Below are 13,921 nucleotides of genomic sequence, written 5' to 3' on the forward strand. Positions count from 1 at the left end.
AATTGTGATGCGTTTTTTCCTATTATTCAAATATCCCTGGCTTCAGTTCTCTATTTTGCAGGAGGAAACAGACAAACAAATCTTTTATCAGCTGATCTCGTCTTTCCTTTAAAAAAAAAAAAAACACGAAGCACACCTTCGTAGGTTGTGCGTAAATTATGGTAGAGTGGGTTGGGCTGTTTTGTCCCTTGTATAGATACTGTTGCATTTTCATATATATATATATATATATTACTTTTTTACAAATGGCTTTTTTATTTTGCCAAAGACACACAGACACACACAATCCCCCCCTCCCTCATTACGCTTCGAAACCTTAATAGCTTTCAACTCCATCCATGAAACGCCCGTGTCTTGGTCACTTCCAAATGAGGGTCTAAGAAAAGGTTCAGCCCCTTTTCATTTCTCCTCTCGATAAATTCAGCTTGAAAAGAAATGAATGATGATGTCAGACAACCAGCTTACGAAGAGCCAAAGCGACGACTTAAACGGGATCTAATATTTACAGAGAGAATATATCTGCCGAATATAGCTCCTCATTGGCGACAGGAAAGGCATCTGGCCAGTAAACACTCAGCTCCCTTCCGTTGCCCAGACTGAATGGGGTTGTTAAAAGATGCTGATGAAGAAAAGTGCAATTCTTTTCTTTTCTTTTTTTTCTTTTGTTAGATCTGTTCTTCAGGTTTGGTAAAGTCAAGGAAGAAGGCCATGTTTCTAAAAAGGTCCCAATGGGCCACATCTCGCCGTCCTCCTACCCAACTTCCTTTTAACCACTTTGATCATAATAGAAAAGGTCAAAGCTTGACCTTCCTTGTAGCCTCTTTTTGCTCTCTTCCCTTTTCCTAAAGGTGTGCACTTCAGTTGGTTACGATAGATGGAGGCATGTAGTAGTAATTAAAAAATCCCCCCTTCTAAAATTGAATTAGCTCCATCCTGGAGCTCAACAACTCCTGATTTGATAGACCTAGCCTTGGTGTTTTCTTGGCAGCTCTGAGTTACTCTTTGCATTCTTCAAGAATGGGACATTATCATCACCATTACTACTCCTTTTTACTGTTTGAAGAGATCCTTATGAGGGGGGTAGCTCCGTTAAGGCTTGGAAGCCAAGAGTCTCTTCATGTTGAGTAGACCAACTGTGATAAGATCTCCTGGACTTTTGTTAACCATTCCATCAGTTGCTCTTTGTCTAAATGGACAAAGTAACTCTTGGAGAACTTCTCCAATGGAAGAAATAAATCAACGAAACTAAATAGACGTTTCCAGAAGCTCTTTTCTCCAAGAGAGGGATTAAGGGAGAGGAAAGGTTAGACCTCAACCAAAGCCTTTCTAGCTTGACTGATTGATTGATTGATTTTGAATTTATTGGCCGCCCAACTCTTGACTAACTCCCTTTAAAGGCTGGAATACGATGTAGGCTTAGCTTGAATACAAGCCCCATTGGATTCTATGGGATTGCTTTCTAAGTACATCTGAACTCTGCGATGCTATTATTTTGACTCTTGAAGCCCCAAAATAAGAGTGTATGTATACGTGTGTGCATAGACACACATACATACACAAACACACACACACACGGATGCTATTTTTGCCTTTTTGACCTCATTTGGATAGCACTTCCCTTTTTTCGGACATCTTCAAATTTTGTTTCCTTTTGAGCATCAACCCATTTCACCTTGCAAATTAGAGTCAGCGAGAGCCAAATCGATTAAATTTTTTCCAATCCAAATGTGAACAGAGGGGTCTGGTCTGGGGGAGAGGGGTGGAATAGGAGGGAGGGAGGGTGGGAGAAATTAAATCTCTTTTTGCCAAAAAAAAAAAAAAAGTCTGTGCAGAAATATATATATATATTTACATGTTTTCTTTGGAGGTTTGTTTTAAGGGATATTTGTGTAATAGCTTTGCTAATGCCTTTCCCTGATTTTACTAAAACCATTAATAACCTCAGCTTTTCAAGCTTGCTTTCGCTCTTCTTGCAGCTGCTTGACCCAACTTTTCACCCCTGGTCCCTTCTCATGATGCTTTGAGTGTCTCTGTCGCTCTCTTACATTTGCTCTCCCGCCTCCACAGCTCAGCGAAAAAAAAAATCTCTGAGTCTTATCATGTAGGTAGGCAAAATTAGCTTTCTCTCTTTCTCTCTTCTGTAAAAACTTGGCAATTTTGCAATGATGGAACTGGGAGGGGGGGGTCTCCTCCTTCCAAATGCTGGAGTTCCACCTGGGGTTGAAGGACCACAAGAGGAGGGTGGGACATTGGAGAAGACATTTTGACATCCTTTCCGGGAGTTTCAAAAGGATGGTGGAGGGACCAAGGCATGGCCAGAAGTTTGGGAGCGTTCGTTAACAAAACTGGGATCCATTCATGGTACTTTCTTCTTCATCTTCCCAATCTAAATTGGGGGAATTCTGAGATGGGAGAAGTTGGAGTTGGGTAGTCTCCTTGTTCCTCCCATTCCACTTTTGGAACTCCTGAACAGGAATGGACATTGGCTCTTGACTGCAGAAGGGTGTTTGCTGTTCCTGCTACCTACACGGCAGATGTTTACATCGCAAGCTTAAAATGGCCATGCACATTATTTTTTACCTTAGTATTAAGCGCCGTGGTGGCGCAGTGGTGAGAAGGCAGAATTGCAGGCTGCTTCTGCCAGCTGCCGGCAGTTCGACAGTTCGATCCTGACCAGCTCAAGGTCGACTCAGCCTTCCATCCTTCCGAGGTGGGTAAAATGAGGACCCAGATTGTTGGGGGGCAAGAGGCTGACGCTTAGAGAGGGCTTGTAAAGCACTGCGAAGCGGTGCTTTACAAATCTAAGTGCACTTGCTATTTTCTGGCAAAACACACTATAATTTTTTCCCCTCTTGGTATTCTCTCTTTTTTTTTTTCTGGAGAAGGCTATTTGCAAACTTGCCCCTTCCCGTTCCCCGTCTCCCCTTGCAAAGTTCTCTAAAATGGATCCGAGAAGAAGAGACCCCCATCCTCCAGAATATTTAACGATCGTTTAAAAAAAACAAAAACAAAAAAACGGTGTAATCCTGAGGATAAGTAGCAGGGATCGAGTAAACCCTCTTCTGGCGTCAGCGCTGTGAAAATAGCACCCGATAAAAAGCCACGCAAATAAATGTCTTTGCTTTTTTTTTTTTTGCAAAACTCCTGTCCAATTCTGCAATAAAGGTGAACCAGATGTGGAGGTCAACAGCTGTTCTCAATTCTGCCTGGCTCTAAGCTTTCTGGGTTTGTTTGCAACATTTATGATAACTGTGCCTGTGTTTGATCTCATGTATAAGTGTTAAATATATATATATGCGTATATATTTAACGATGCCGAATTAATCTTCAATGTGCTTTTTTTGCTACCTGCTATTCTGTCATTCCTGAGCCATGCTTTTTCCAGTCATCTTGTTGCCTTATGTAGTAATTTAACAAATGTCTGTCTGCTGTTTAACCAAAGTATTATTTTCCTCATTTTTTTATTTTTGTTTTACTGCTGAGTTTTGAAGCCTGAATTGAAAGTACTGCAAGAAAGTCTGACCTTCTATACCAACCGGGGGCAATTTATTCCATCCATGGCTACCTGTAACAGATTGCATGCCCAAACTACCTTGCTGGAATCTTGATCCCTGTCCGAGTTTTCAATCCTTTAAACCAATAGGTTACTAGTCCTCATGGTTCAAGGGTGAGAAATCATTCATTTCTGACTCAGAGGGAAATTTTGGCAGTCAATCTTCTCTTCCGATGAAACCAAAAATGGCTTGTGTGAACGATGCAACTCCCATCAGGAAAAAGGCATAGCTAATTTTGGTTTTTTTCCTCTCCAACGGGAAAAAAAATACAATGACTGCACAAATCTTAACTGCTAAGAAAGAATTGTTGCCTGTGATTTATGAATGTCTGGGGTTTTTTTTTTTTAATGCCCGTTCTTTAATTTTAAAAAATGCATTTGTGTAGTTTAGCAAAAGACGTCCTAGAGAGAGAGAAGGAAGATATTAAAATGTGCAGCCGAAGTGCCTTCCTTTAATTCAATGCATAGAGCTGTAAACTGACCCAAATACATTAATGGAAATGTTAGCTGTGTCTTTTTTAAAAAAAAAAAATGCAATAAATATCATGCTGCAGATACAAAGGGTTGGGAAATCCCAGAAGAGACCTGGCAGGTCAGTTTCATTGTGCTGCCTAAAACTGATGTACTGTGGTGTATTTGTTAGTAGTGTTTAAAATTCCCCTAGCTCAGAATAGAACAACAGAGGTGGAAGGGACCTTGGAGGTCTTCTAGTCCAACCCCCTGCTTAGGCAGGAAATCCTACACCACTTCAGACAAACGGTTATCCAACCTCTTCTTAAAAACCTCCAGTGTTGGAGCATTCTGAAAATTTTTAAGAAGATGTTGGATAACCATTTGTATGACTTTATTTCAATCTCCATGCTGTGACATTTCACTTTTCTGTTGGATGCTGGCTAATTTTTTTGTAAGCCGTTATTCACAAATGTCATCCTTCCTTTTGATTAGTTTGGTTCAGAATTAACCACATTTTGAAATGGGTTAAGTAGTTTTGAAGCTGGTGCCCATAGTTGCGCCAATTAGATAAAACAGGAAGTGTTATTACTGTAACGAAAGATTTCCTGGTTGTTTTGTGTGATGGTGGAGGACAGGTGTTGGCCTGTCCAAAGAGAGGAGGAAAAAGTTTCCAAGAGTTTATGTTGACTACTGACTTGGGGATTATGGGACTTGAAATCCAGAATATCAAAGAGGTCCCAGTTTGGAGAAGATGATCCTTAGATTATCTCTGGCTTAAAAGAAAAAAAGATTCTGTGTTTTTTACAGAAAACCATTCTTCTCTGTTGGGAAACAAAATTCTTATCTATATTTCGAAAGCTGAGTTTGATATCCATTGTACCATTTGGCATTTTGTTCCTTGTTTTTTTTCCCCTCCTTACTCCTTGTAGTCAGTAGCAATAACTTGGTGGGTAGATGCAAAGTTTTTGTTTCATGGACATTTTCTGGAGGCCTCTTTGTCTAAGGCAGGGGTCGGCAACCTTAAACACTCAAAGAGCCAATTGGATCCGTTTCCCACAGAAAAGAAAACACCGGGAGCCACAAAACCTACCGGGAGTTGAAAAGCTCGTGCCGGTTGGTGTTGCATATTGGCCGTTGTGACACATATTTTGAGCGACAGGGAGCCTCAGCAGAGAGATGAAAGAGCCACATGTGGCTCCAGAGCTGCGGGTTGCTGACACCCTGGTCTAAGGTTTCCTTAGGTCCAAAGAACTTCCCCCCTCTTTTTGCAACTGTCCAGAAGTAGGCCCTTACATTCTAGTCTTCTAAAAAGCAAAACAGAGATGTCTCCAGTGGAGAACTTCTCAATAGAACTGCTTTTCTGCATTTGTATGAAATCTTGGAAGATTACTCTTCTGTGCCTAACAAGCCTTTGTAGAATTGTGTTCTTGAGAACTGAGATAGCCTCCAACTTAAGATGGAAAGATCTTACCTCCGTATCATCCATGGGGTTTGAGGTCCCAGTGATAGATAAACAGCTTTGGTTGCAATGGATCCCTGGGAAGGGAAGGAAGGAAAACTGAAGGAGGTCTCCTTCCCATCGTCTTTTGCATGACCTCTCCTTTTGCTGGGATTCTTCTCGTGGCAAGACTTGGAGTCTGGAGTGCAAAAATTATGGACCTTTTGTAGTCAGAAAGGGGTGCATGGAACAGTCTTGAGGTCCATCGGGGGTAAAAGATGGTCTGATTTGAAACCTGGTTTCAGGTTTATGAGAGTTTCTCATCTTGTCACCTTCAGATTCTAGCTCGGAAGAAGAGGAGGAGGAGGAAGAGGAAGAAGATGATGATGATGAAGAAGAAGAAATGGAAAGCTATGGGGCAGTGGTCAATGAGAGGCTTTCCCCATCAGCTTTGGATGAAAGTGGCTTGGGACTCCTAGCCAGGTTTGCAGCGAGCGCCATCCCAAGTCCCATCATTGTGCCTTCGGTGTCCCTCGTCCAACTGGAAGCCAAACAGAAAGCCAAGAAGAAGGAAGAAAGACAAAGCCTGTTGGGTATGTTGGCCATTGTGCAGTGAGAGATGACCCAATTGGGGGGTCATCTTCTCCAATAGCAAAACTGCCCTGAAAGCAGCATCCTTCCAAGTTAGATTGATTTGTTCTAAATCACCACAAGCTACTTAATGCAAGATAACTGTACCCTAGGACTCTTTCTTTCTTTCTTTCTTTCTTTCTTTCTTTCTTTCTTTCTTTCTTTCTTTCTTTCTTTCTTTCTTTCTTTCTTTCTTTCTTTTCTTTTCTCTTCTTCTTCTTCTTCTTCTTCTTCTTCTTCTTCTTCTTCTTCTTCTTCTTCTTCTTCTTCTTCTTCTTCTTCTTCTTCTTCTTCTTCTTCTTCTTCTTCTTCTTCCTCTTCCTCTTCTTCTCCGCAAACTGCATTCTCTTCTAGCACTGATAATGTTCTCTAGTTGGGTCATGAAAAGTCTGCAAGAAAACCAACCAAACTCGGAGAGCACTAAGGACCCCACAGTTCTCCTCCTCCTCCTCCTCTCCGCAAACCCCACTCCCTTCTAGCACGTATCATGTTCTCTAGCTTCCTCCTTCCTCCTCCTCCTCTCTAAGTGTTTTCGGAATGGGAGGGGCTGTTTTCTACAGGAAGACGGATGACTTGACAGCCTGCAGTCCTTTTCCCCAAATCAATCCTTTGAAAAGAGAGCAATCTCTCTCCCATCCTTCCCTCTCCCAGAATTCCCAACAGTCCCATGGAAGTTGTAGTCTGGACACCCTTGGCAAGGAAGTAAAGTATGTGCTTTGGAAGAGAAGGGAAAGGCCGGGGGGTTTCCAAGAGGTGCAACTGTGGAGGAAGAGAGTTTCAAGGATCGGAAGGGGATTTCCGGGGGGGTTTGTGTCCTCCCAGTGTCTGGGGAAACTGAGGCACAGCCAAACCTTCCGAAAGGAAGGTGGGGAAAAATCCTTAACTCACACGTCTGATTCTTAACGGGTTCTGCTCTTCGTAGCAAATTTTTAAAAGCGTCTTGAAGTTGCCGTCGCCAGCCTAAATCCAAAATCCATTTCTTTCTTTCTTTCTTTCTTTCTTTCTTTCTTTCTTTCTTTCTTTCTTTCTTTCTTTCTTTCTTTCTTTCTTTCTCTTTCTTTCTTTCTTTCTTTCTTTCTTTCTTTCTTTCTTTCTTTCTTTCTTTCTTTCTTTCTTTCTTTCTTTTTGCTATGTTGAGGCATGGAAACCAGTAGCTGAGTACTCCGAACAATATTTCACAGAGTGATTCCTCTGGCTGACAGATCCTTTTTTTTTTAAATTCCCCCTCCTAGGGACCGAGTTTGAATATACGGACTCTGAAAGCGATGTGAAGATCCGGAAGAAATCTCCAGCGGGTTTACTCCACGGGAAGAAAGGGTCACTAGATCAAGGTCCATCTGCGAGCACCATGGAGACCTCCACAGGCAACACCTCGGACAGGACCAAGATGGCGCCTGAGAAGAGCCGGAAGCTGAAGAAATTCAGGTCATCCAAAGACCTGAGTTTCGAATTCGGGCTGGAGGTCAACGACGACGATCCTTGGAATCGGCGACGGAGCGAACGGATCTTCCTTCACGACGCGACCACCTCAGCTGGCTTGGCCTCCACCGCCCCGGCCAGCTCAATTCCGGTTTCCAAAAATGGACGTTGCCTGAAGGGGGGAAACCTTTTGAGCCCCAAGAAGGAGGGGAACAAGGGGAAGGAGAGGAAAGAACTGAGCAAGGTAGGAACTGGGGTGAGTGTGTGGGGTGGGGGTGGGCTGGGGTTGAGAGGGTGTGAGAGGAATGTTGGTAGGAGGAGGGAACTTCTGGCCATTTGGGCCATTTCGGACTTCTGTTCTTTTACTTTGAAAAAAGATGACCCCCAAATGGGATGCATTTAAAAATAATGATAATAATAAGGCAGGAAAAATTAAAAGAACATTTTTTCCCCATGAAAGACCAAGTTAGAGACATATGGTCATGGATGGAGCAAAAATCCTTCCTTCCTTCCTTCCTTCCTTCCTTCCTTCCTTCCTTCCTTCCTCTTTTCCTTTCCCTTCCTTCCCTTTTTTCTCTCTTCTTTTTCTTTCTTTCCTTCTCTCTCTTCCTCTCTCTCCTCCCTCCCTCCCTCCCTCTCTCCCTTTTCCTTTCCCTTCCTTCCCTTTTTTCTTCTTTTTCTTTCTTTCTTCTCTCTCTTTCACTCTCTCCTTCCTCCCTCCCTCCCTCCCTCCCTCCCTTTTCCTTTCCCCTTCCCGTTCCCTTCCTTCCTTCCCTTTTTTCTCTCTTCTTTTTCTTTCTTTCTTTCCTTCTCTCTTTCTCTCTCTCCTTCCTTTCTTCTTCTTTCCCTTTCCCTTTCTTCCTTCCCATTTTCTTTCTATCTTCTTTCTTTCTTTCTTTCTTTCTTTCTTTTTCTCTCTCTCTCTTTCTTTCTTTCCTTCCTTCCTTTCTTGTCTCTCTCTCTCCTTCCTTCCTTCCTTCCTTTTCCTTTTCCTTTTCCTTCCTCTTTCTGTTTCTCTTTCTCTCTCTCCAAGCCAGCAGTCCGTTACCACCTCTGTATCTTTCTCCTTTTGTCTTGCAGAAGAAGAAAAATAAAGAAGGGACCGTCTGCTCTTCCGCTGGCTCATCCTCTTCTTCCTCTTCTTCCTCTTTGCTTTCTCCTCTGGGCATTGCCAGCTCCCTGCCGGATCTGCGTGCCAGCTTGGCCAGCTCTTTGTCCTCCAACAAGAAGAACAAGGGCAAAGCTAAGACTAAAGAGGCCAAGAAGGAGGTGAGAATCAGAGCCAGCAAAAAAAAAAAAAAAAAAGAGGGGGGGTCAACCCATTTCTGCCTTCCCCAATGAAGCAGGAACTTTGTGCTAGATCTGAATCCCAGGCAGACACTTGTAACCATTAGGCCACATGGTCACTCTAGCCCGTGATGGCAAACCTATGGCATGTGTGCCCAAAGTGGCACGCAAAGCTATGATGCCTGGTGTGTGTGGCCTTGCCTGTTTGTCTTTTGGGTTTCTGGCACGCTTACGGGCACGATGATCACTTGCCCTTAGTGCGCGTGGCAGTGCCAAAAAGCGGCGTGCACATGCGCGCCGGCCAACTGATTGTCAGGTGTGCAAGCACGCCAGAATCCGGACGTTCGGCTTTTCCTGGGGCGCAATCAGTGGTGGGTTCCTCCTGGTTCGGTCCGGTTCGGCCGAGCCGGTAGCGGTGACGATATGACGTCATCAAACCGGTTCTCCCCCCCCCGCCCTAAACCCATGTTATTCTTACCTTTTATTTGGCCCCACGCCCAATCTATTGCTGCCTCCTGAGTCCCAGCTGATGACTAGAGGGGAAAAAACCTGTTTAAACTCTTGCCGCGGGGCTTCAAAGGGCCGCCCTACAGCTGATCAGTGTTAAAAGCAAACAAATGAGTCGGGTCGTAAGCGCGAGGACTGGTCGTAAGTGCGAGGACCTTCCAGAAATGACTCTGACCAGCTAGCCACGCCCACCTAGTCACATGACCTCCAAGCCACACCCACAAAATAAGCCACGCCCACAGAACCGGTAGTAAAAAAAATTAGAACCCACCCCTGAGCGCAATCCCTTCACATGCGCAGCAGTGCTGAAAACTGCACTGCTGTGGTCCTGGGCAGCCGATTGTCAGGCACGCATGCACGCTAGAACCCAGAAGTTCGGCTTTTCTGGAGTGCGTCCTGACGAGCGTGCGTCTGCGAGCGATGTTTCCGCGTGATCTTTTGGGCACCATCTCCTGTGGGCACCAGAAGGAAGCTGAAGGCTTCGGTTCCGCTCAGTTGGTGGATTTCAAAGCATACAAGTAAGAATAATAAATCTGGTGTCGTTGTAGACCCGAGGGAAAGGAGGAGCCGTGAGCAAACTTATGGAAAGCATGGCCGCTGAGGAAGACTTTGAACCCAACCAGGACAGCAGCTTCTCCGAGGATGAGAACATACCCTTGAACCTCCTTCTGGAAAGACCCCTGACTCCAGGTGGGTAGATGTGATGGCGTGTGAGAAAGACCTTGGCAGAGGGGAGGAAAGAAACATGGGTTTATTTATTTATTTATTTGTTTGTTTGTTTGTTTGTTTGTTTTATTTCTATACCGCCCTTCTCCCGAAGGACTCAGGGCGGTGTACAGCCTAATTAAAAACACAAAGACAGACAAAATTTAAAAATAATTAAAATTATTAAATAATAGGCCCAATTTACAAAACCCCAAATTTAAAATCCCATTTAAAACCAATTAAAATCTTTACATTGATAGCCCAGCCTGGCGGAACAACAAGGTTTTGAGGGCACAGCGAAATACACGGAGATCAGAGATTTTACAAATTTCTTCCCTCCTTCCCCTCCCATGCTGGCATAGGAGACGTGCTATGGACCCCATCGGATAGGATATTTCAGCTGGTGGGGTCGAGGAGAAGGGCCTTCTCTTCCCACTTTTTTTCCAGTACCGTTCTAACTCCGAACGGTCGCTAAACGAACTGTTGTAAATCCAGGACTACATTGTAAGTCACCCAATGTTGCCTTGTAGTAAGATGGGTTGCTGATAAATTTCATAAAATAGATTTATTCATTAAAAAATAAATTAAGAAAGAGGAGAACATAACCCTGAAACCACTTCCTAGAAAGGCCCATGACTTCAGGTGGATAGATATGATAGTATGCGAGAAAGGCCTTGGGAGAAGGAAGGAGGGAAGAAATTCTGCCTAGCAACAGTCAGATAACAGAACGCATAGCCCGCAGCAGAGTCCACACTCTTAGCTCTGGTTCTCTTACAGCTCCTCGTTCTTGCATCATTGACAAAGACGAACTGAAGGATGGCTTGAAGGTCCTTATCCCCATGGATGACAAGTTACTCTACGCCGGGCACGTCAAGACCGTTCATTCTCCTGACATGTAAGCAAAGGAGCTTCTCCATCCTAGCTCCTGTGGGCCAGGGGTGGGTTCTACTTACCTCCGCTATTGGTTCGCAACGGGAGCGCGCACTCTTCTGCACATGCGCAAATCATTCATGATGACATCCGAGTGGGTGGGTGGAGCCTCCTGCCATCGTTACTACCAGTTCGCAAGAACTGGACTGAACCGGGAGCAACCCACCACTGCTGTGGGCCTACCCGAAGAGTCTTGGATTTTTTTAAAATTGGAAATGATTTTTTTTTTAAATTTTATTTTGTGGACTTTAAAAAGACTGTTGTATTTATTTCAGATATCGGGTTGTTGTGGAAGGCGAGCGAGGAAACAGGCCTCACATTTACTGCTTGGAACAGTTGCTGCAGGAAGCGGTAAGTTGGTTGTCTTCGTGGTAAATAGTACGTGGGAACGAACGTGGGAGACGGGGGAAGAGATGCTGCTTAGGAAACGAGTAGATAAGAGATGGGAGAGTCCACCGCTGGATAACGAGTGGAGGAAGAAACTTAGAAACTCTCCTAATTTACCAGATGATAAAATAGCCGTGGTGGTGCAGTGGTTAGAATGCAGTATTGCAGGCTGACTCTGCTCACTGCCAAGAGTTCGATCCTGACCGGTTCAAGGTGGACTCAGCCTTCCATCCTTCCGAGGTCGGTAAAATGAAGATCCAGATTGTTGGTGGCAATATGGCTGACTTTGTAAACCGCTTAGAGCGAGGGCTGTCGAAGACTATGAAGTGTTATATAAGTCTAAGCGCTATTGTTTCTTTCCTTCTTTCTCTCCCTCCCTTTTCTCCTCCCTTTCACCCCTCCTTCCTTTTTTCTCTCCTTCCCTTTTCTCCCTGGGAAATAGACCCAGGCCGCTTGTCTGAAATGGTATAGAGGCATGAAGGCGAAACGATGTCATGCGTGCCAGAGGTGGCAGGCGGAGCCCTCTCTGTGGGCACGCGCGCTGTCGCCAGCTATTGTTCTGGTTTCCGCCAGCTGGCCTTCGTGCACGCTCGAGCACTGGAAACCCGAAGAGCAGCTGGCCAGTTCACATGCGTGCGCCGGCCACCTGCTCTTTGAGTTTCTGGTGCTCTGGCGCACGCGATGACCAGCTGGCCAGAGGGTATGCGTGTGCCAGAAAACCAAAAAACCAGGTGGCCACCTGGTCTTCGTGTTTCCGGCACTCCGGTGTGCGTGCACGTTCCAGTTTGGGCACTCAGTGCCAAAAACTTTCGCCATCACTGGTATAGAATCTTCTGGTTGAGCAGGGGGTTGGACTCAGTGGTGGGTTGGTCCCGGTTTGCACCAGTTCGCAAGAACCGGTAGTAAAAATTTGTAGTAGTTCCGAGAACTGGTAATAACATTGGCTGGCCACGCCCCCGAGCTGGTCCCCGGCCCGGTCGCCGCTCGCTTACCCAGCTCATCGCATCCTTGCTTTTTTCTTTTTTTAACTTTTAAAAGCATTTTTTCTACAACCTCTTCAGTCGAAAAAATGCTTTTAAAAGTAAAAAAAAAAAAGCCTCTGATGATCCCTCGGTTCAGCTAGGATCGTCAGAAGCTTTTCAAAGCATTTTTTTCTACAACCTCTTTGGCCAAAGAGGTTGTAGAAAAAAATGCCTTTAAAAGCCTCTGATGATCCCAGCTGACTTGCCTGATCGGCAGAGGCTTTTCAAAGCATTTTTTTCTACAACCTCTTTGGCCAAAAAGGTTGTAGAAAAAAATGCCTTTAAAAGCCTCTGATGATCCCAGCTGACTTGCCTGATCGGCAGAGGCTTTTCAAAGCATTTTTTTCTACAACCTCTTTGGCCAAAAAGGTTGTAGAAAAAAATGCCTTTAAAAGCCTCTGATGATCCCAGCTGACTTGCCTGATCGGCAGAGGCTTTTCAAAGCATTTTTTTCTACAACCTCTTTGGCCAAAGCCAAGCCTGATCGGCAGAGGCTTTTCAAAGCATTGTTTTCTGCAACCTCTTAAGGTTGTAGAAAAAATGCTTTTAAAAGTTAAAAAAAAAAAAGTTGGCCACGCCCACAAAATAAGCCACACCCATAGAACCGGTAGTAAAAAAATTTAGAACCTACCCCTGGTTGGACTAGAGAGATTCTTCTCACGCAGATGATGGCTGACGCAGTTCTCGGTGCCTCTTTTTTCCGCTGTGATTGGCAATCGTCCCTGATTTCCTTCCATTCTTCAGCTCTTGAATTCTTCTTCCCATTCAGATCATCGATGTGAAACCGCCTTCCGTGCGGTTCCTACCAGAAGGAGCACGGATAGCTGCCTATTGGAGCCAACAGTACCGATGCCTCTACCCAGGGACGGTTGTCCGAGGTAAGTCCACTCTGCCTCCATCCATTTCTGGGGCAGGATGAAGGTAGAAACATGGAACACAGAGTCCCAAAGGTGTTTTTTCAAAAGGCAACTGGACTTCTGTTTGGCCTTGAGGACGTTTCACTTCTCGTCCAAGAAGCTTCTTCAGCTCAGTCAGAACTTCAGTCAGAAGAAGTTTCTTGGATGAGACGTCTTCAAGGCAGAACAAAGACCAGTTGAAACTGGACTTGAAAAAAAGTACTTTTGGGACAGTCACGACCTGGATGACGGAGAATATGTTGTGGCCCACCACACTGTGGGTGTGGCTTAGTGGTGGGGTAATGTGACTGGGTGGGTGTGGCCAACTTTTTTTTTTAAAGTGTCTCAAAGAGATTGCAAAAGTTAATATAAGCAAATATAGTTTTCTATCATTAATGTCCAGCAGGTTCCTAGTAAACTATGAGGAAACAAGAGGGGGGAAAGGAAGGATTACTGGTCTCTCCAACTTCTTCCTCTTTCCTCCAGTGGCAACTCTTCCCTCTTTGGTCTACAGGTGTCCACGATCAAGAGGAAGACGGCAATTTGATCACTGTGGAATTTGACGATGGGGACACTGGGAGGATTCCTTTATCTCACATCCGGCTTCTCCCCCCCGATTACAAGATCCAATGTGAGTTGGGTTTTTTGCCACATCCCTGGAGAAATAGTCAACTTGGGTATCTCAAGATGAGGT

General features: G+C 44.7%; 1 protein-coding gene across 6 annotated transcripts in view; it reads left to right on the top strand.

The window, feature by feature from the left end:
• TNRC18 (trinucleotide repeat containing 18) overlaps positions 1 to 13,921 on the top strand; it is a 72,869-nt gene that overhangs the window by 50,109 nt on the left and 8,839 nt on the right. For 4 of the 6 annotated variants that reach the window (XM_087878642.1, XM_087878644.1, XM_087878643.1 and 1 more), the window contains 8 exons: positions 5,783 to 6,037; positions 7,307 to 7,737; positions 8,574 to 8,762; positions 9,836 to 9,977; positions 10,770 to 10,887; positions 11,198 to 11,273; positions 13,101 to 13,209; positions 13,742 to 13,858. In XM_087878642.1, coding sequence (XP_087734768.1) covers positions 5,783 to 6,037; positions 7,307 to 7,737; positions 8,574 to 8,762; positions 9,836 to 9,977; positions 10,770 to 10,887; positions 11,198 to 11,273; positions 13,101 to 13,209; positions 13,742 to 13,858 — 1,437 coding nt within the window. The remainder of the gene's footprint in view (positions 1 to 5,782; positions 6,038 to 7,306; positions 7,738 to 8,573; positions 8,763 to 9,835; positions 9,978 to 10,769; positions 10,888 to 11,197; positions 11,274 to 13,100; positions 13,210 to 13,741; positions 13,859 to 13,921) is intronic. The other 2 variants (XM_087878646.1, XM_087878647.1) reach the window with 1 other exon arrangement.

The sequence above is a fragment of the Pantherophis guttatus genome, chromosome 14 (genome assembly GCF_059756535.1).
Source record: "Pantherophis guttatus breed Tessera chromosome 14, ASM5975653v1, whole genome shotgun sequence".
Classification (NCBI taxonomy): domain Eukaryota; kingdom Metazoa; phylum Chordata; class Lepidosauria; order Squamata; family Colubridae; genus Pantherophis; species Pantherophis guttatus.